A 23,320-nucleotide genomic window follows, 5' to 3' on the forward strand; every position below is an offset into this window, starting at 1 on the left:
TGAGATGTTTGTGATTCTGTATTCCTGTTACTCACATTTAGCATTATCTTCATTCTCTCCTAATGAGAGACATTTTAATCTCTTTTTAAAATGCAAACCTCCAATGATGCTACTTTGAAAACAGGGGGGAAAAAATGACCTTATGAAAATGTCTGGTCACCTACTGTGGTTCAGGAGTTGATTGAAGTTATTAAACAGTCTTCAAATATTACATTGTCAGTAAGCCACAAGACAATGCAAAAGAAAATATGTTATTGATTTAACACAGTATTATCCATAATCTAAATATGCTAAACGCACAAAAAATTCTTTCTTCTTGTGAATCGTCCCCTTCTTCAAAGCGTTTTTTCTCCCTTTTTCTTCCTGCTGTTAAATTATGGCACACACAGACCTCAAATCAGGGCCCTAGACATAGAACGCAGCCCTAATTCACAATGCCAGGTGCACGTTATGAGTACAGAAGTACAGATTTGAGAAGGTGACTATAAGATGCAAACAAAGATCTGCATGGAGATCTTTGACACTTTAAAGACAACTAAACCTAGGAAAGGGGCTGCAAATCATCTTGAGAGAACTCCTGGTCTAGTATCCCTGGCAGACTCAAAACACACCCTTAACACTCCCAAATGGTGCGTCTCCATAAGCCATTCTTAAAATCTTGCCATTGCAAAGATTTCACAGCCTCCCTAAGCAACTTATCCTGGTGTTCAGCATCCTTATCATTAGGAAGTTTTTTCCTAACGTCTGACTAAAATAACCTTTACTGCAACTGCAGGACGTTAGTTCTCTTTTTCATCACACAGGAAACAGATTATTCCCTTTCTTTTTAAAGCTATGTACAAGTATGTCCTTTTAGTTTTGTCTTCTCTATGCTAAGTGAGAAAGTGCTACACAACAATGGCTAGATATCCCCCAAAACAATATTAATAGCAATACATCAAATCCGGGTCCCTTTTCAATAACAGTGCATGTTCATCAGCTACACTTTATGAAGTAATAATTACTACACCCCAAACATGCTTATTTTTTGACTTAACAGGTCACACACTGACACTGCAATCTGTACAATCATATGAAAACAAAGGATGATGTGCCAAAGCCTGACATATTTCAACAATAACGATTAATGGAATGGAAAATATGGGAAATAAAATTTCATACAAAACCTGACGTTTACTTTTATAAAGGAAACAGGAATATACACTTTTCCCACAGTCTAGGATAAACACAATCAGGTTTTGGAAACCACAAAGGAGAACAAAGTACCGGCTGCCTACAATGAATGAACCGCATGCCAAAACAAACAAGTCCCAACCACTTGATAAGCTGTCAGAAAATGGCAAGCTAAAAAAAATTAAAGGATTTAATTTCTTTTTTTCCTGGAATGCCCTCCACCCTTGTTAGAGTTCTGTCACTTATTGTACTACCCTTTTGTCCACTTTCAAGGGTCATTAGAGACCTTTTCATGTCCTAATAAAAATTCCAATTTTTTTTTTTTTTGGCTAATCTCCCCATCACACAGAAAAACACAACTTAAAAAACAAAACAAAATGAAAAATGCAGTCCTTTTGTCATTTTCTTTAAAGACTTTCAAAGTAAAGCCAGGTATTTTGATGACTTATTTTTCACAACTGAAAACCAAATCATTAAAGTATTCCCTCACATAGATTCTCTTTTCTCACAACTAAATACGCTAGCATAGCAATAACCAAGCCCTTTCAAAACTAATTTAATAACCATTTTAATAAAGCCAAATATATATGTATAGCAAGAAGGCACCTTCTAAAGCCATAGTCTCAAGGCAAGACAAAAATATAAGCAGCCTTTTTCCTGCTCTGACGCTGTGTTGAAGTGCATTGGTATCACAGCACAGTGAAACCTCACTGCTACTGTTTGCTATGTCCAAATTACAAAGCATTACATTCAGTCGTCGATAGCGTCAAGAGTCTAAAAGTACTAAAATCTATCTCTTGAACTAACAGTCAGTGAGAGAAAAAAAAAAAATAATGGGGAAGGCAACTAAAACAGTTAACAAACAGAGGAAAAAAGAAATTTTCTTTCTGGGTATGTTTAAAAAAAACCAAACAAACAAACAAAAAACCAAGAAAGAAGGTACAGAAATTCTCCAAGTCACAAAACATACAGTACATCAAGACCAAAAAGAGAACTGCCAGGCTTTTGAGAACCACGTTACAAAAGAAGTCAGCACATTATCATAATTAATGTTTCAAATTACACTTGTAAATAAATTTCAGTAGTTAGATGTGATTAGATTTTTTTGAAGTATATTGAAAGGAGTTATTTCTGTTCCACTGGTGGGCTTGTGTTTCTGGGATTTGTAAATGTAATTGATGTTTTCAAGAAAATGAAAGGACATGGTTAACAATTATTCTTTTATTTTCCACCTCTTTAGAAAAAGGACTAGTCTCCAGTTTCTCTTGTAAAGTTAGATATTTACATATTCTGTACCCCATAATAGAGGGTTTCATATTGCATGCGATAGGAGGAAAGTAATCAAATAGAGGTAACAAAAGAGAACAGCTAATTATATGCAGTCATTGTTTTCCTAATAAATTGAAAATTATTTACTAGGAGGCTTACACTGAAAAGCAAAGGAAGTCTACCACCTGATCAAAGACAAAACAACACTGTATGCTTACCTACTAAAATTAAATCATTGGCATCAATTATGTGATTGTAAACATAACCAACGCTCTTCTGTCTGATTCAACGAATAGAGCTTCAGATTAACTTAATTACCATAACATGAGTTAAAAGTATAATTTTTTCCCTACGATAAAGCAACAAGTTAAATCAAATCTAAAAAAAAAATCACAACTTCAAAAAAATCCATCTGCAGTCTCAAAGCTGTCAAATGGGTGTGAGTGTTACATAAATATTATACGTATTTTTACACACACAGGTTACAGTATGCTATACTGCATATGCTATGTATATACAAACAAAATGCTTATGCACACATGAAAAAACAGACAAGTGTACACAACCGTACAAAATGTGTTTGATTCTCCTCCTCTAGCTTAAGTGTACGCCATGCCACAGTCATTTCACAAATAATCATTTTAATCTGTAAATCCCAGTAAATTACCAGAGGTTAGTGTGATATGACTTTAAATTCTTCTGCTTTGCCATAGAAAATTATTTCCACTTAGTTGGGTACCAATGATCTATTCATTGTAAAATGCAGTAGGGTTACAATCAGCTTTGCATTAAGCCTGCAGTGGATGAGCACTTGCAGCTAAAAATGATAACAACCTTTACATGAAGGAGGTTGAAGAAGCTCAGCAAAAGAAAAAATATATATTATTGAAAGAGATACTAAACCAACATAAACATTATTAGACAACAACAAGATCTCAGAGTACTTTCTACACATCTTCTGGCATCTTTGCCTCTCAAAGATATCAAAGGGGGGCAGCTGCAGGGAAGCAATGATACCAAAACAAAGAAACTCCAATAGACCAAAGCAATTTTTTTGCTTTGCTTACAAATTAAAAAGTAATGTGTCGAGTCAAAATGAATATCAACTGGCAAAGGAAAATTCATACGTAAGTTTCTCTAACATGTTTAACTTGAACTAGTATACACCACCCTTATTTGTTGAAAGTAAAGCTGAAGACTATTTGCTCCAGAAAATGTACAGATTGTCATTTGGCAGCATTTTTTCCAACTTTTTCAAGCCACAGCATAATTACATTAGCAGTCAGGCAACATGTATCAGAACAAAAAAAAAAAAACCACAAACTCAGAAAACCTACAGGTAGACTATGGATAAAATTTTGAGTGAAACGCTGTAGTTTCTCAGTATGGTGCTGTTTTTCAGAATGCAGAAGTTCTTGCAGCCCCTGGTGCTTCATTTCCAACTGCTTGCTACCAGAAATTCTGAACAATTTATGCCATGAATTTCAAATGGATAATGCTGTCCATTTTTTGGCTAATAATTATAAATTCAACCTAGCAAAATACAGGCCAGAATCATCCCCAGATAGGTTTAATTAAAAAAAAAAATTCCTACAATAGGGAAATGAGGAGAAGATACCACAGTATTTTACCTTGTAAAGTTATGACACATTCATCTGCCAATATCTCATCTATGAGATTTTGTACACTTTAAGGCACTTGGAAATCTGTAAAGCTCCATCATCCACCTAGGTCACTGACATCTTTCGAGTCTCATGGTTGGGTCAGGGAGGAGGACAACTCTACTTTTGTCACAATTTAGCATTCTCCACTGGTGGTGCCATAATTTCCTCCCCCTGGTGCACCGAACTACAGATGGAAACTTAGCTCAATTGTGCTGCTCTGCCCTTAGTCATTATCAGTTTTAGATTGTACGATAGAAAATGAATCCTCAGTTAGCTGTTCTTTCTCAGGGCACACCTGCATCTTCCAGGTTCTTACAAGGCTGCAGTCACCCAGTAGGGAACAAGATGATCAAGTCTTGTTGCGTATGAAGCATTTTGACATGTGAGAGATGTCTAAGACCGGCATAAATGGTACTATGGCGAAGTATTCTTTCCCTTTAAAAGAGATCCTGTCAAGATGCTGAGATACTAGCCTCACCCAGCACCTGTCGCAAGCTTCGTCCTTTCCCAGGGACTAAATGCAATCTATTCCCAGATACATATACAGATACAAATACAGATGTTGAACACTGTGAATGGCTTATGGGGCATCAATCCACACAGAGAAACTGCACCTGCACCTTTGTAATAGGATGAGGCACCGTCTTACTACTTCTAAAAGAACAACCATTCTCTCAATGCCAAGGGTTTAATTACAGGAGATGGCTTAGGAATGTCTGTCCTCCCATAAAGAGAAAAATGGAAACACAGAACCTTCTCATTATTTCTTTAGGTGATATCCAGTGTTACTATCACTTGTTACTTCTTTTTGCCAAGCTTTAGAGATGCATATGTTTAATATTAATACCATTGCAGTAGTGCCATTTTGTATGTATAGAGCACCTTCCAAAACCGCCCATGTCCTCCTTTAAAACAAATAAACAAAAAACATAGGGAAGTGCTCATTTGGTGTTGGTTACGAATGAATCTAAAAGACATTTACTCCAGGCTAATATTTCCAGCTATTTTACAATTATTTACAATAATAAAGAGTTTAGTCATCCCTGTGAACTTCTAAACTTTTGCTGTTGTTAACATTAAATCACAAAATTACTAAGACTTTTAGAAATTTTATCCCTGTTTTGACAAGCTGTAGTACGTTTTGCTCTTATAGAGGGACAGTGTGCAGGTAATATGCTGCCACATGATTGTAAACCTGATAATGTTTATGACCGCCCTGAGACAGACACTTTCCAAGATCTCTAGTCCTTCCTCACTCTTCTACGTCCTTCCTCTTCCTTCCCCTTTGCTCTCTGAATGTGTTGCCACATTCAATAGGACATGGGGTAATGGGTTTAAATGGAAAGAGGGGAGATTAAGATTAGATATTAGGAAGACATTCTACAGGCGCTGAGGCACTGGGACAGGTTGCTCAGAGGAGTCGTGGATGCCTCATTCCTGGAAGTATTCAGGGCCAGGTTGGATGGGGCTTTGACGAATCTGCTCTAGTGGAAGGTGCAAGGGCGCTGGAACTGGATGATCTTTGAGATCTCTTCCAACCTAAACCATTCTATGATTCTATTCCATGATTCAAGAGCACCATTCCTTGTCTTTCAAGGTTTAGACATCATAAAATTATAATGTCTGTTAACAACTGAATACAATGCTTTGGTCTTTGGACACATACAGAATTCTTACAGTTATTCATCCTGAGTATTATCTGTCATTAAAATTTATAGCTCTTTTGGAAGAAAACACAGCCTAAGATACCGTGACAACTAACATAATTTGATCAACCCTTTGAGTAGCACAGGACACTACTAATACCGTTACATTAAAGAAAGGGAGAAGTATGTTGTTTGTAGATAGAACTTTATTGTGGGAGACCTCTCTCTGAAAAGTTGACAATAAGCACCAGTTGGATTGATTTGGCACAGCAGATGATCACTGATTTCGTTCCTGGCTGAAAAAAAAAATTGCTTTTCATGAAAGAACCAGCTAAGGGTGGTGGTATGTGCTTTTTGCTTCTGCTGCTCAATTTTATTTTATTTTTTAAGGTAGCAGCAATCCATAATTTCATGATCTTTACCCCCTTGAATTTCCCCCTTCCCTTCACACATTTCTCCATTCAAACCATGGACAAGAGTGTGGAGTCAGCCTTGAGTTAAACTGATTTCATGCAAAATACAGACCACTCATGACATTTGGGTACTTGCAGTTTGAAGTAGACATTAATACAAATGCTCTGGTACAACAATAAAGGATATCAGATATTTCTAAAGGCTTCAAGACTCGTGAATTTGGGGCTCATTTTAAAAACTAATAATTTTGTAAAATTTTGACAAACACTCATGTCAGCAAAGCCATAATTTGTTTTGCTACGCATTATTGGTAATTACAGCAACAAGCAGCAAAAAGGCAAGGTTTTATACAATATCCCTTTCCCAACAACCTGCAGATGTAAAGGAAGTCTCGGTCCTTCTTTAGATCACCCATGAGCAAACGATGAAACCTAAGTGGTACAACTACTAACCCTCCTGTAGAGAATCTTTCACTAACTCAGCAAGCGGAATTACCTAAAGGAGATCACTCAGGTCTTTCCAAGTACACCTAAGAGATACGCACTGAATCACGTATGCTGACTTTTCTCTGCTTTTGTGTTTGGTCCTTTAGATAGGATCCACCTCCAACCACAAGATCAGCTACACTGTTTGCCAAGAGTGTGACACCAGGACCTCTAGAACGCAGCAGAGCTTCAAAGTTTCCTGGTAAAGCCTCCTTGCCAAGAGTTTATCTTTTTTTTTTCCTAGTCCATATTGTTTTCCTTTCCTCTTCAGTCATTATCAACCAGAAGTGGTAATTCAACAGGAACATCAGCTCCATGCTTGGTTTTGGTCAAAAAAAAAATGGTAAAGGAAACATTTGACATTATTAATGAGAACAGGTAACAGAACAGTGAACACCATTAAGTTGTGGCAGAAGGCTAAGTTTTGCCCATGCTTTTAACACAGAACACAGTTCTGGTCCTCACTGCTCAGAAAGGAGATAACAGAAATGGAAGATGTTCAGAAAGCGACACAAAGACAGTCAGCTTCTCTGCAAGGAACAACTCTGCACCACTGAAGAGAGGCAAGTGAGCAAAGATGGGCAGCGTGGACACAGTGTGCAAGGATCAAATGCTCACTCTCCCCCAATACAGGAAAATAGGAGGAATTCAAATGAAGCCAAAGGACACTGCCACAGTGATAAACAGGCAATAAGTCTGCAACAAGTAACTTGCTAAAATCTATGGTTCTCCTTGAGCAACTGCAGGGAAAGAATTCACAATAACAGTGCCCTGACCAACAGATATTAACACTTTCCAAAAAAGTTTAAAAGCCAGAAAGGCATACTGCACTGTATGCAATAGGCTTTTGTATTTGTCTTCTACCTGGGGTATTTGAGTCCCTGTTTGTACTTCTCTCAAGTGCCAAGAGAGTGTCAAGCAAGGCATAAAAGTCAGTTTCTCTGTGTCATATCCACTGATCATTTTTGGAGTCTCAATCCTGAGGTCTGTTTTCACAGATGACTGTGGCTGGGTGAGCAAACAGGAAAATATGGGCAATCTGTGTTTCTGGACTGCTAAATAAAGGAGGGCCATAGACTGATGACTGCTCCCAAGCCAAATGGCAAGGATTATCTCAGTCCCACTCCTTGGTTCTATAGAGCAAGGTATAAAACCTACACCAGATTCGCATGGGTCAATCACAACTGTAACAGGCTGAAACAAAGCCATGGCACAAGCTACCAATTAATCAATACAGGACATCAGGAATCCAGTACTGGAGCTCATACCATGGCTTTTCTTTACCCAACAGTGTAGCTATTTGGATATGGCACATCCAAACATCTGTCCCTGTTTGCAAGTTATTGTGTGTCCCTCTTCCAGAGACCACCTAGCAAAAATAATTCTGAAATGATGGGTAAATGACAACAGCAGAGTGTGCACAGTAATTGTACAGCACTAAAGAATGGTACACAGCTCGCTAACACTTCCCAAAATCATTTGCAAGGTCTAAGAAAATGAGCATACTGAAGTAATGGTACTTTAGAGCTGAAACCTACATAATATATCATTATCATAGATTACATTTGAGATCTCAATACAGTAAAAAAAAAATATATATATAGGCTATTTTTCTTAAAAAAAAAAAAATTACACATATGTTTGAAAAAAGTCTCCACAGGGTTGAAGGAAATGAATACTTGCGCATAGGCTTTGTTCTCCTGTCAGACATTTCCCAGAATGTCAGACATTTCCAAGGAACAAAGCCTTCATAACCTACAGCATTTTCGTTTTTTCTGTTCTTATAAACCAAAATAATAATCAAAAGAAACATTGAATCAGAGGAGTACTTAAATTTGTCATATCCCAGGATGCAGAATATACTCCTCCTGCTGCAATTGTGGATGCAATAAATAAATTAAATTAAAAAATAATGTGAAGCCTTCATTGGATTCCCTGGAGTACTGCAAGTGCAGAAAGCTTCACTGATAAATCTTCATCTATTTCATTCACAAACACACTTGAAGCTTGAGATTGATCATTTCAGCTTTACAGGATCATGTTCATGTTTTGTAACTCCATTACTTTCTTAATTACACCTTGCTGTGTCTAATAAAGACCTTCTTATTGCAGAGTTTGGGATGTCCAACAGAGTCACAGTACAGTTAGGCTGGAAGGGACCTGTGGAAATCAGGTAGTCATATTCCCTGTTCAAAGCAAGGCTAATGTCAAAGTAATATTGGGTTCCTCAGGACCTTGTCCAACTGAGTTCTGTCTATGTCTTACAGAGTTTCAGTTCAGTAGAGACCAATCCTCTGAAAGCCAGGAAATAAAAAGAGAAGGCACCACCAATGCCACTGTAAAATTGCTTTCTGAAGCTGCCAAATGCCATGAAGAGTTTTCCAGGCTCCACGCAGATCGCCAGCACTACCTTCAGAGGATGGGAGGCTTCATTACAGCAAGGTAGCAAAGCTGTGGAACCATTGTGGGTCAACAATATGCCAGTGGACAGGCTGGGTACATAGGATATGGCAAAGAAGTACAAAAACGTTAGCAAAAGATCGTGACAAATTATTCTGGCTCAGAATCCTTTTGCTATACGGAAGTGTCTACAAGTAAATGGTATATAAGGATGCGCTGTGTGTTTTATGAGGAGATCAATGAAAGCAAAGAATTTAACAGCACTAAAAAGCTGTAAAATGTGCTGACGAGGTGCTGCCATAGAGCAGCCTCAGAATTTGAGTCATTTGGTGGGGTAGTTTTTGAGAACTTGCCCAAAGTGTCAAAGCAAAGAGGGCTATGAGGATCTCCTGCATGTCTTTTTTTCTTGGGCAACTTGCTGTGTCTGGAGATATCAGATCATCCTGTGCAGTGTCCCAGCAGAAGACACCTACCTGCAACCTGACTGTAGTAATAAGGACAGACTTACAGTTAAGTTCAAGTTCATCTGCAGGACTTCATGGATTCACTGATTTATCTTGACGTCTCTCTGGATTCTCTTTCACATGATGGAATAAAAGATGTCCAGTTCTATGGAAAAGGCAGCTGATCCCCTTTTTTCCTTCCACCCGTTCCCCAGTTCATACACACGGGGAGAGAGAAGAGATCATAGACGATGACTTCAGTAGGCACAGGGTTCACTGAAGTCCAGCTTACTTGTACATGGGAGCAGAGTCAAAGGGATAAAAATGCCCTCAATGTCGCACAATATGCTTGCTGACTTTCTTCCAACTGTTTTTACTTTCCAGGATGCCATTCAGAACCACTGTTCTCCCTTCTAGTTTCCACTGGAGTTGTTCTCCACAACTCGACCAATCTCCTCTTTTCCACTCACTCTTCACAGGAATCGTTAAGCACTTCATTTATTTGCTTATTTTTACCTTAAATATTGCCTGAAAGGCTATATCATATTCAAATCATGTTTTATATACAAATGTATTTTAAATATGTATTTTCAATTAAATAACAGCCAATCCTTTCAAATCCGAATCCTCAGGAAGATATATTGTAACCACACGCCTATAGTTACTTCTCTGATTTTCAGCAAAGGTAGATTCCTAATTCGCAATAGCTAGGTCTAAGTCAGATTCTGAGCCACAAACATCTTTGGAAACAGGTAGGAGAAAGTATTTTGGCCAAGCGTTTCTGCACACAATAATTTCATTTGCTTGGTGAACAAACTCCTACACTTCACAACACATAAAATTCAGCCTCTCCCAATGGCTGGTAGAGTCTAGTCATAAGTGGAGAAAATGCTGAGAAACTAGGATTAGCTGAGGAATTACTGAAAACAACAACAAAAACCCACGATGGACTCTGTGTACTTCAAGAAATGCTACAGGGTCTGCCCATATTGTCACCCCCGGAGACTGTATCATATAAATTTCTTGCTCAAATGATCCCAAGTTTTCATCAGTTCATCACTTTCTAGAGCACCCTATGGATTTCAGAGTAATCCAAAGCAGCAAGAAGATACCAGAGCCCTTATGCCGCAGCCAAACGGACCTGCAGTACACCCCAGGGTTCTGGTCCCTCTATCATCTGGGGACCTGGCCAGGCACTCCGCAGCGCCCATCTGCCACACACAGATGGGCTTCCTTGCGAAAGAAATAAAAGCGGGAGGGAGGGGGCTGCCACACATCTTAGTTGTGCCCTGATATGCCCTAGACAGACTGCGTATCTGGGCACATATCAGGGCATATACCTCTTATCAGGCACTCAGATGTATTTCCAGGTCCTGTACTCTAGAAACGGTCTTAGAAAACTTGGCTTTTAAACTCACAGACCTTCTTAAGTCTTCAGCAGAGTTGGTGCTCTGCTTTGCTCTAATACACACTGAGCCTTCAGCAGAGGAGTGGAAATAAAGGAGCATGCTTAATTACTTATTTTTAAATGTGTGACAGATACGCAACAATTTGAATGTCTAGACTATAATTTACATAAATACATTTTAAACCAAAACATTTTAAAATTATTTATTTCCTGCTTCTATGCTTAAGTGCTTTGCTGGATTGGGGCCAGACGGCAGGATCGAGCTGAAGGTGCATAAATCAAACCTTCAAAGAAATATAATGTTCACAAAGACTGTATTTGGTTGAGCAAATTTAGAAGAATGAAACCAACTATGAAGAGAAATTAGATTGGCTGAAAATTAATAAAGCACAGCTGGAATTATTTGATTCATCCATATTTGTTGCTTAAATGGCTCTAGGGCTAAGTCTTGCTGAAAGAAGATACTTCAAGACTCAGGGGTCAATTGCTTTTGGAGACAAATTGACCTACAGGAATACACTTGTCTAATTTGGTTCTTGCAGCGGGGCAAGTCTGGAGAAATATATAACCAAAAAACCAATTTAGATTCCAGTGAGTGGATATCAGAGGTCAAGTTTAAGGTTCCCATAAATTTACATACATACAGTAAAAGATTAATAACTTTTCAAGCTACTGGGTTTCTTTGCTAAAAGCAAAGACTTATAGATAACATCTGAGAAAGAAACAACATATGTGCTTATTCCACATTCTGTTGGATAGATACCATGCAGCCAGCTCATCGCTTGTTGCTGTGGCTAGCCCTGCCGTGTTTCATACTCGGGGAGTGCAAGTAACACTATTGCTGGCTCAGCTCCTAGAAGAAAGCATGAAAGCACGTTCAGATCACACAATCATTAATTGTGAAAGTAATTTTATGTGCCAGTTCAAATATTACACTTTCAGCTAACAGGTCTTACTGGTATTAGTATACGGAGACCTGTATCCATACAGCCATACAGTTATTAATAATATACTTTGCAACGAGGCCTTCTGAATACAGTTATCTGTTCTAAATCTAATGTTTTTCTCCTATGCAGATTTTATATGTTCATACATCAGTACTGTTTCCTACTCAAAATAAGCAATTTCCTTTATAAGGCAGCAAAATGGGCCAGCAGTAAAATACAAAAATACACTTTAGAATACAGAATTATCTTTGATATACACAAACCTTGAAGCTGGCACTAACCTTCCAAGAAACCTAGAAAACTTACAACCAGAATTTACTTGGGTGTGTTATGAAAATTTCACTCTCAGTCAATACCATCCTTGAAAGATACAGTATTTTTTATCTTCAAGTTGACATCACAGCAAAAATAACATTTCCATTTGGGTAACTTACCAGGGGTGAAAATGAAAAAATAGATTTATATATTTCACTGTAAATTATCAGAAATCTGACCACTGATACATGTATAGAAAATAAACAGATAAAGTTCTATGTAGAAAAACACTTTTAAAAACTCAAAAGGTTTTTATTTTTTTGGTTCCACTCACTACTTCCAGGATCAGTAGATATTTATAGATGAATGATTCCTCAACAAATATGTAAATACTGACTGGCATTACCTTCAGAAAAAATGCATGGCAGTTAAAGGCACATTCTTTTGTTAGGAGTTGTTTGCATACGCATTATTGGTCAGAAGGAACAATGTACAACAACTTTTTTAGACCTCCTTTGTTAGAAACACATAGGTTTGGGATGTTTTCTATGTTTTTCTTTTCAAGTCATGGATATTATCATATTTCATAAAAATGTGTCACATGGGAGATGCACCACGCAATCCATACAAGAGGAAGACAATAATTTTACTGCAGGACCCCACCTTTTTGTAAGCAGCAATTTCTTTATCTCTTAAGTGATTAAGAAACTGTATCTCATCACATCCTTTAAGTAAAGAGAACCTAGAAACTTCAATGAATTTTGGTCTAAAATAAGCAACTTCAGGACAAGTCACTCCACTGAAGCTCTGAATGTTTTCAAAGTAGAAAGATTATGTTATTTGCGCAATATAAACATAATTTTTATGATGCAGCAAGTTTAGACGCCACGTATCAGTATTTATATACCCAAAAGCTTCTGCTTATCTCAGCTCTATAAACGGATCATTGGTGAGTTTACCTGTATAGTCCTCTGAGTGCCATCAATGGTGACAGACAACAAGGGTGAAGCCAGGTTCCACTCGCTGGTCACGTTTAGTTTCATCCCATCAACTTCCACCTGTTGTGACACCAAACAAGGCTGTTACTATGAAGACAGACAGAAAACTGATCTCAAGTTCATTACTGCATACAAAGCAGTTACCATTTTAAAACAGATGGCTCCCAAACAACCTGTCATGTTTACTGCTTCTGCCATAAAAGACAGGGTCCAACAACAGAGTCTTCCAGCTATCTCTGGGGAGAGGTGAAGGACCTGTGAACAGCTGCCTCCGAGTAGCAAGGTTTCAAATGATTTCCAGCAAGTAACAAACAGCCATCCAACTTTTAAACCTATCTGGACATGCTACATTTACTGCAATTAGACAAGTAATGCATATAAATTCCAGTGACACCTTGCAACCCACACAACAGGGCTTGCATATAATATTCTCTCCAAGGACCAAGGAAGAACTTTTCCTATGCTTCTAATGAAGGGTTTTGCATTGTTATCTTAATTAATACGAGGCAGTAATTAATTCTTCAGTATTTTGCCTCAAAGTCTAGAAAAACTTTGCAAATTCTGTCATGTGTTCTTCCAATACAGGGTGGATCAGAGGAATTATAATTTCTGACCTGAATGCTGATATGTTTATCCAGAAATATTTAAAAAAAAAATACGCCATATTCTTTATACAAACATAGTTCTATGTGAAGAGTGAAAATCATGAGTTCTGAAGAAAAGTGCAGATCAGAAAAGCTGGAATGCCACTTCAGTTATTCTTCCACTGTTTAATACTGCTTCAAAACACATATCACACACTCAGCACTAAGAGCCTCAAAAGAAGAGCTGGATTATGAAAAAAAAATAAATCACTATACACTAACTAATATAACTAGTGATTAATATCAGTGGCATGCTTTGAACACTCATCATGTTATCCAAGGTAGGCCTATATTATTTCGGTTATATATTTTGTTATATATATCTCAACGTAAGAAGGACATAGAGCTGTTGGAACGAGTCCAGAGGAGGGCTACAGAGATGATTGGAGGGCTGAAGCACCTTCCCTATGAGGACAGGCTGAGACAGTTGGGCTCGTCCAGCCTGGAGAAGACAAGGCTCAGAGAAGACCTTATAGCGACCTTCCAGTACCTGAAGGGGCTACAGGAAAGCTGGGGAGGGACTGTCTAGAATGGTCTGTAGTGAAAGGACTTAGGGTAATGGGTATAAACTGGAGAGGGACATATTTAGACTGGACATTAGGAAGAATTTTTTCACTATGAAAGTGGTGAGACACTGGCACAGGTTGCCCAGGCAAGCTGTGGATGCCCCATCCCTGGAGGTGTTCAAGGCCAGGTTGGATGGGGCCTTGGGCAGCTTGATTTAGTGAGATGTCCCTGCCCATGGCAGGGGGGTTGGAACTGGATGATCTTTAAGGTCTCCTCCAACCCAAACTATTCTATGATACCATGATATTTTACTGTAAACAGAAGAAAAATAATAGTTCGATGATTTCCTTCCTCTTTCAAAATCTCAAAAATATTTTCACTCTCACTTACAGACAATACTGATAATGACACAAATATTGCATACATTCTCAGTCAACTAAAAGAAAATTACTGCATTTAGAATAAAAGCTGAGCCCACATTCTGCAAAATAAAACTTAGAAAGCCTGATCTTTTAGCTTTCAGGCTAATCGTTATTTCATCTTATAACAAGAACCGGCAACTGTAATCCTTGGTGTAACTTAAAATAAATCCATAACAGACAAGTGCTGAGGAGCAATGTGTAATTTGAAAATTTTATTTCAGTAAAAACTCTGGCTTAAAACCCCTATATTTTTATAGACTTCAGTTTAGAACACAAAATCTGTCTTTTAGTGAGACAATCTACTCAATTTCTACAGGCTTTAACTATAACTAAAGTTACATGGAAAGAATGCAAAAAAAAAAACCCAAGTCATTTGTAATGGTTCACCAGCAGGCCAGATTAGCTGGCATGCTTCAGGTACTTTACACTGCTCCAGTGATGCAAACCAGCCATAAACCTGTCTTGAGTTAAACCAGACCTGCAGCTGGTTTGCATTGCCAGAGCACTGCAGAGCAGCTGGAACACACCAGTGAACCCAGGCTGCTCTCAGCAAACCTGATTCAGCAAATACTGTCTTTATTGAGAACAGCAGAAGCATCCAAAAAAGACATTCCAAATGGAGAAAAGCAAAATCAATGCTCCGTCTCATCTCTCTTTGGTTAGCAACGGAACTTTGATAAGGCAAGCATTTAAAAAGCTGTCTGTCACTATCACTATAACTGAAAACTGCCGGCCACCAAAAAACCTTCAACTGTACACCGTGCTGGTTGCACTGTGGGATTTAGACATAGCCCCACAGAACATCTATAACAAATACCCATAGACCTAGCAAAGGGTGTTCCAGTTGGAAGATGCAAGTCAATACCTTCACAAGAAACCCAATTTAATCATTAGCTCTTCTGTCACTGTACGTAGGAACAAAAAAAAAGTAAACCAAGTGTGTCACAGCAGTAAATGACTTGCTTAAAATCCCTCACAAGGGCCTATCCAAGTTCAGCCATCACTCATGCCAGATTACATTAGTATTAAAAAATGTCTGGTGGAAACCACCTTGAAAGAAGAGATGCAAGTAGCCAGATGGTAAGTCTAAACAAAACATGGTACTGTAGGAACACTATGGCTGCTTACGTGCAATAATAAAACCAGTAGGCAATCTGTTGCCTCTACTGTGTTTTCCCTGTTCAAGAAAGAATTCAGGATGTGTTATTCGAACTAATGCATGCTCCGGTGTACTGCAGCAGTGTTCTCTGAGAACACAGCTACGGGATCTTGGCTGCTTTCATCTGGGGCTCACCACAGTATGCGCAACTAGGGAAGATGATGTGAAGCCAAGAGGATCACAAAGAAGTTGGCTATCTCTGCTCCGATGGGTAAGATGACTAAGCCAGGAGGTCAAGCCACCAGAGAAAATGAACAAGGAATGAGGGCAAGAGATTTAACATGTAGTGAATGTATTACTTTCACTACAAACAAGGGGAAAGCTAGGGGGGAGGGACAGGGACAGATGGGGGTTTAAATCAAACCAACGCTTTACCTAATAGAGCAAATCTTCCTTCTGCAGCTCAGCAGCCAAGCAGGGTTAGTTGACAGAGGTAGAGGAATAAAGAAGATGTTTAAAGAACTTGTCAGAAGTTCGCATTTGCCTTCATGCCTCCTCTAGCAATGGATAAGATAACAGAACCTAACAAATAACTGCAATAAAACCAAGAGCTTTTTGCTTTAGTCATGAGGGGGTGAACAGGGACATGGGGACAACTAATACAGAGCTACATTAACTATTACCTGTTTTATTTTTTTTCTGGTCTCATAAGACAGCTAGGAACAAATGAGTAGCTAGTACTCTCAACAAGTACTAACATTTGAACTGAAGGGAGGAAATCCTAGTCAAATTACCCATGCAGTGCTTTACACCCCAACTATATCAATAAGCTTTACCCTCAACTACTTAGTTCCAAATGTATGTGTGCATACACGCATTGCATTGTGTTGTGTGGGGGAATTACTCTGTAGTAGCCACGGCTGATTGAACCAGTTCTGCACTACCTCAATGTGATGTGGTGGTGGATTTCTTTTTTTTTTTTTTTTTTTAAATAGAATTGTTTGTCCCTGTGTAAGGGCATAAAAGATAAAAGGAGCCATGGGTCTCCTTTACAATTATTTCCAATCCAAAAGCTATTGTAAATGAGGTCTCAGAAAGAAGAATGACAAGTCCAAGACACAATGCTAGGAAAAGGTCAACAGCTTACTCTACTGTCATAGCTTTGCAGACTTTCAGTGGCATGCACCTGAAGTACCCAAGAAGCAGCCCCTTCACCTTTTGTGGACTGAGTTCTTGATGTTCAGCATGATAGGTACCAGCTAACCAATAGCGCAAAGAGCTGCAAAGCATAATCTGCATTCAGCTTCCTTTAGAGAACATCATTTGGCATTCTGTATGCATGTCAGGCAATTAAAGGAGGCAGCACAAGCCTGAGTGTTATAGCCCTGTTAATTTACTAATGCAGAGTCTCGCATACATCTGGCACATGTCACTTCTTTTCTCCTGGAAATGAAGGTGGTTTTCCAGGAGACTGGAGGGCAGCTCAAGCAGTTGTTTCCTGCCTGATGCTTCAAAATATTGTGCCTGAAGTTCCTCATGCCAGCCTTGAATCTGACTAACTTAAGTCTGCTGACTTAATCCCACGGTTGCAATTTTGCCTCCCAGCACTGTGTTTACCTGAGCTTTAACTTGACGTTTCTGGTTTAACCCCTGGCCTAAAGAGTCCTAGCCCTGCCTGCTGGGTTATGCCACTCCTACTCTGATTCCATACACCCCTTAATTCTACCTCTTTCCACTGCAGAAGTGATGGCTTTCGCTAGTCAATTAGATCAACCAAACTAAAAAATGAGAAGTCATCTTCTGCAGACCTGCCTTGCTGAAATCATTCTCTGATCAAGACAATTGTCCATGAAAACATTACATTTCAGGAAGGCAGACACGAATATTCACAGGAGATTTATGAATATCCAGTGTCATCAACTCCAATACCTTCAACCGGCATTAATTCAGCTGTAAATCTAAGCACATCCAGTGGGAAGCAAGGACTTTACACAGTGAAACCTTAAAATAACCTTACACTGAAGGACCAACGGTAGCAAGCATCACTGTTGTATAGAAGTGATGTAGCATACATGCTTGAGGACTTTACTCAAGTCTACACAAAGCAAAGGTGTCCTTCTCTCTGGGAAAACTAACTGTCTCGCACAGAAGTCTGTTCACCTCCGTTACTGCTAAACACCACCACTCATGCCAAGAGGGCAAGGAGATTCTTTTCATTTTCATGAGTCAGGTAAAGGATAGGTATTGCTTCTATTTCCAAAACTAAAAACCGCAACACACTTCCTTATCATGAAAATTAGCAGCCACCTGGAGGCTTTAAGGACTTGTGGGATTTTCTCCAATTCCCCCACATTGTCTTTAAATACCTTGAATAAAAAGGGAGTCATATCTGCCACATGGGAAACAGTATCAGCCAAACAGTACTTCACATGTTGCCATTCACAAATACAAAGAAATCCATACAGATTTCCCATGTGGGCAGTTCTTATTAGTTAAACTCCTTCTTGTTTAGGCTTTCTCTCCTGTTCTTAATTATATTTGCCAGTGACCCTGAATCTGATGACCCGTCAAGCATTTAACATTTTTCAGGGTCATATCCTGGAAGACGTGACAGCGTACTCTTGTCAAGTTTGCAGATGACACAAAACTGGGGCAAATATTTAACACATTCTAGGGCAGGGCTGCCATCCAGAGGGGCCTAAACGGGCAAGAGGAAAGGGATAATGGAACCTTTGTGGAATTGAAGACAAATTGTTAAGTCCAGTACATGGGAAGGAAGAGCCCACTGCAATGATACAGGCTGGGGACCAGACTGGCTGAGGAACAGCTCTGCAGAGAAGGACTTGTAGATGTGGGCAACCAAGTCAGCTGGACATGAATGAGTCAGCAGCATGCCCAGGCAGCAAAAGGTGGCTAACAGCACCCTCTGCTCTGTTAACAACAGCATAGTCCGTGGACAGAGACAAGTGATTACCCCCCTCAGCTACTCAAAACTCAAATCACGTCTAGATATTGTGCCCACAAGACAGACATTGACTTTATTCATTCATACAAGGCTCCCATTAGCCTACTCCTCCTACCTGTCTAGGTCCCACTGGGTGGCAGCATTGCCCTTGACTGTATTGACCAATTTCCCCAACTCTATGCCTTCTGTACATGTTATAATTGTGCACTCCTATTGCCTCCTCTAGGTCACTGATACAATTATTGAACAGGACTGATCCCAATACAGACCCTTGGTGACCTCTGAGCAGAGTACAACCTAAACAATGACTCACTGAGCCTGACCACTCAACTGGCTTTTTATCTATCCAGTTGTACAAGATGGTGTCAAAAGACTTGTTAAAGTCAAGGTAAATGACAATCACCACTCTTCCCTAGTCCACAAATCCTATCTATTTATCACAGAAGTCTGTCAAGTTGATTAGCACTCAGTAAATCCAATTTATGGCTGGACTTGATGATCTTAGTGGTCTTTTCCATCCTAGTGATTCTATGATTCCATGATTCTATGATCTCTGGGAAATCCATAGAGTCCTCTTGGAACATGTTTCTGGGCATATTCTGGGGAGACTTCATTGCTCTCTACAACTACTTGAAAGGAGGTTGTGGAGAGGAGGGAGCTGGCCTCTTTCCCAAGTGACAGGGGACAAGACAAGAGGGAACGGCCTCAAGCTCCGCCAGGGGAGGTTCAGGCTGGACATCAGGAAAAAAAATTTCACGGAAAGGGTCATTGGGCACTGGAACAGGCTGCCCTGGGAGGTGGTTGAGTCACCTTCCCTGAAGGTGTTTAAAGGATGGGTGGACGAGGTGCTGAGGGGCATGGTTTAGGGATTGTTAGGAATGATTGGACTCGACGATCCAGTGAGTCCTTTCCAACCTAGTGATTCTATGACTCCATGATATGAGGAAAGTGCATAGAACAGTCAACATGAATTTACTGAGGAATGAGGCTCACCAAACTGTAGTTCCATGGGGTTTGCTTTTGGCCTTTTCTGAAGACTGGTGCAACACCTAGTTTTCTCCAGTAACGAGGGACCTCCTTCAACCTTCACGACCTTTCAAAGGTATAGAGTGCAGTCTTGCTACCACATCAACCAGGTCTCCTACTGCTCTTGGATGCAGTCTATCTGGTCCCATGAATTTCCACTGATAGTGAATGGCAAACCCATCTGTGCCAATACCCGTTCACCTATCTAGTACGAGTATCAACCACTTATACCAAACACCCTTCAGAAATCTTCCTCCTTGCATCCCACCATGATGGCCCTCCAGAAGACATCAGGGTCTTCAATGAGGACCACGTTCTGTGACACAGAGGTTTCATCCAGCTGTTTAAAGAGGCCTTTATTTACTTCCTAACCTAGATCAGGGGGTCTGTAACATACTCCCGTCAAGCCACTTTAATTTTGTTTCATTGAACAAGTCAGTACCCTTCACCTGTCCAAGTAATTACATAGTCTTGCCTTTCAACTTCTCTGTAGAATCCGAATTATTTGCTGTCTAAAAACCCATAGCAAATCTATAAACATAGATGGTTTTCTCATTCTGGTGAAGGATTCTTCCGTCCTTCAAGCACTCACAGTCATACTTTTGTTGCTTAAGATCTGCCCAGCTAGCTGTGGTGCAGACACACACTAAGTACATATCTGAAGACACTGATGGGATCAACATCTACACCAGCAACATGTACCGGTCCCTTTGCATGCATGCAACACTGACACTAAAATTCTAATTTTACATGCACGTCACACAGGTTTATTTCAGGGAAATCCTCATTGGTACCACTTTCAAGATGACTGGCTTCATCTCAATGAAAAAAAGAATCAAAGTTGAAAATGCCATAAAGAGGGAGGCTTCTTCCTTTTGTTTCCACAGATAACTTCTCTTGCACTTTCTTCTGACAATGACACAAGAAGAAACTTTGTAGATGGATGCTTCTTTAAAATGTCTTAAAAGTTTTGCTTATCCCAGTTAACAAAGGTCTAAAGACCTGCAATATCAGCTGCCAAAAAAGCGCATAAAAGAGCAAGTAGGACAGAGAGACTCTGCGGCCAACGGTGCAGCATATCGACAAATTCATTAAAAAGTCATAAAGAAAAGTTCCTTTAAGCCTGAAACAGTGGCTTTCAAATAAAAACTGATTCACTGGTGCCGAGATGACAGCAATTTCTTTGATTCAAATTAACCACTTGTTTTAGCTTGCGTTTTCAGCTTGCAGTTATTGACAATATATTCCAATCAGATTAACGGACTGACTTTTTCATCTTTTCTTCAAGTGACTGTAAGGTTAGCTTTTTGGACTTTTGAAGTGGTTGGCCAGATGCTTTCAAAAGGAAGTTAAAGTATGTGAGTTTCAGTCTCATTAAAAAGGCCTCTTTTTTTTTTTAAAACAAACTTTCCTTTTGTTCGTATCAGCACTTACTTTTTTAAAAGACCCCAAGAGAGAGTTCCAGCCTATAGATCACTTGTCCTGAAGAAAGCTCTGTTAACTATTTATAGATTATATCCTTTTGTACCAAACTAGATCAAGCAATTTATTCAGTGCATGACTGCAGGAGAGAAATTCATTTGCTCTAAGTGTCATCAAGGCAGCCTTTTACCTGCTATGAACAAGACCAGAAGATCTGAATTGCTGGGCTTTTACTTCAAATGCACATTTTGACATTGTGTGGGGTGCCATCATTTCTTTCAAGTTTTCAAAGTACTAAGCACATTCACAGATCGGGCAGTCCTTAATCACAAGACGAGCAAATAGCCCATAACCACTAGAATAAAGCAAACACGTGCACACATTCAAATTATTGCTCTTTTCTTTAAAGCAGCACGTATAGATGCAAATTACCATTAGCTGCTTTGATATATCTCACTTTAGAAATGGGAGCATGCCAGCCTAGAGACCAAGGAGAGGAGAACACAACAGGCATTGGCTTCTCAGCTTAAGAACAACAGAATCAAAACAAAACAAGAGAGAGAAGCAATGACCTTCATCACCTCTAATCAGCAAGGGCTTTCTTCGAGCATTCACCAGGGAAGCGATCTTCTCTGTAAAACCTAGTAGAGAGGCTGCACACAGCAAAAATACTCCATTTGTTTTACTACTCCAGTTTTCTTTATGGATTCACTACTAATATGTCATCTCATATTTGTAACCTGCCTGAGCCCACTAAAGTTTAAAAAAAAAAAATACATGAAAGAAAAGAGAAGTTAAAAATACAAAAAGAAAATAAATGTGCTATTAAAAATCGTTTACATCTGCTGGCAACAGCTCCAGACACAAAAAGCACATCCGGTTTGGGGAATACGCGTGTCTATGGCTACAGGACCAATGCAGAAGAGTGGAAGGAAGAACATGCCTTGTGTCTTCCTTTTCCAGTAACTGCCTAGCTAAATACATTCCAGCCTGGCTATAGGTATTGCTCCTCGACAGCTGGAGAACGATGCGGGTGGTTCAAATAGTATTGCTACTATCATGCACACATAGGGCACTTTCAAAGTTGCACCGTGGTCCAACTCATCTTGGCCAACAAGATAATGTGTTGGGGATATTCTCGTTTTCTGGTTTGAAACTGGGGTCTAGCATAGAGACCAATGACAGAATCTAGGTCATTAAGAGCATTACACTGGAAGTTAAAAATACATCAGTAAAATAAATAGTGATAAGGTAGACACTGCTGTTCTAGTAGGTTTTGAGTCACGATTCATGCCTGTGTACCAAACTCTCTGCACAAGCCTGATTCCTAAATGACTGTCAGCTGCAAACTTTCCGGTTTTTCCCTTCAGAGACACACAGGGATTCAAAGCCCTATCCCACTTGACAGCATAAATTCTCAAAAAGTAGAATGACATTATCATACCAAAGCACCACTATGAAACATGACAGACTAAAATTCATACTACTATTTTAGACAAAGAACACATTTTGGAACAGGTTTGTCAGGTTTTTCAAAAGCATTCATCTAACACATATATTCATTAGTGAAAGTTCTCCAATACGGATACAGAAGCTAAGAACAGATTTTTTGAAAAAGAAATTGGGAGAGTGTATCACCAGCAGCTGGATCTCAAGCTTTAAGTCAAGAATTAATGAATTCCTGCCTTAACTGCCAACGTGCTGCTGACAAGTCACACCAACCCTGAAGTCTCTAATTTCCGTTTTCTTAATTGGGAGAGAGGTGGAAATTAACATTCGCTATCAAGGAACTCCTAGTATCACTACCAAGATACCTATCTGGAAAAATATCATCAGCAAATATAAATTAGGAAGATGACTATTAAAAGAAAACTTTATTTAAATCAGAAGACAAGCAGACCAACATATGCACATCCCTAACATAAAAAAATACCCAAACTATGGGCCGCCTGTCTCATTTCTAAACTGAGAATTATGTATTAGATAGACTTATATGCCTAGTCTAAACAAAGCATACCACAGCAATTTGAAGAGCATTTGAAATCATGAGGACTGTATCCATCAACTGAGAAGTGTTTTATTTCACACACCATTTACAACTTGATACAGAGATCCAACAAAATCAGCAGGCTC

General features: G+C 39.3%; 1 protein-coding gene across 1 annotated transcript in view; it reads right to left on the bottom strand.

Moving 5' to 3' along the window:
* PCCA (propionyl-CoA carboxylase subunit alpha) overlaps positions 1 to 23,320 on the bottom strand; it is a 289,809-nt gene that overhangs the window by 61,004 nt on the left and 205,485 nt on the right. Inside the window, exon 20 of the mRNA XM_054064867.1 lies at positions 13,064 to 13,162. Within this exon, the coding sequence (XP_053920842.1) occupies positions 13,064 to 13,162 (99 nt within the window). The remainder of the gene's footprint in view (positions 1 to 13,063; positions 13,163 to 23,320) is intronic.

This window comes from Cuculus canorus, chromosome 1, assembly GCF_017976375.1.
Source record: "Cuculus canorus isolate bCucCan1 chromosome 1, bCucCan1.pri, whole genome shotgun sequence".
Lineage (NCBI taxonomy): Eukaryota > Metazoa > Chordata > Aves > Cuculiformes > Cuculidae > Cuculus > Cuculus canorus.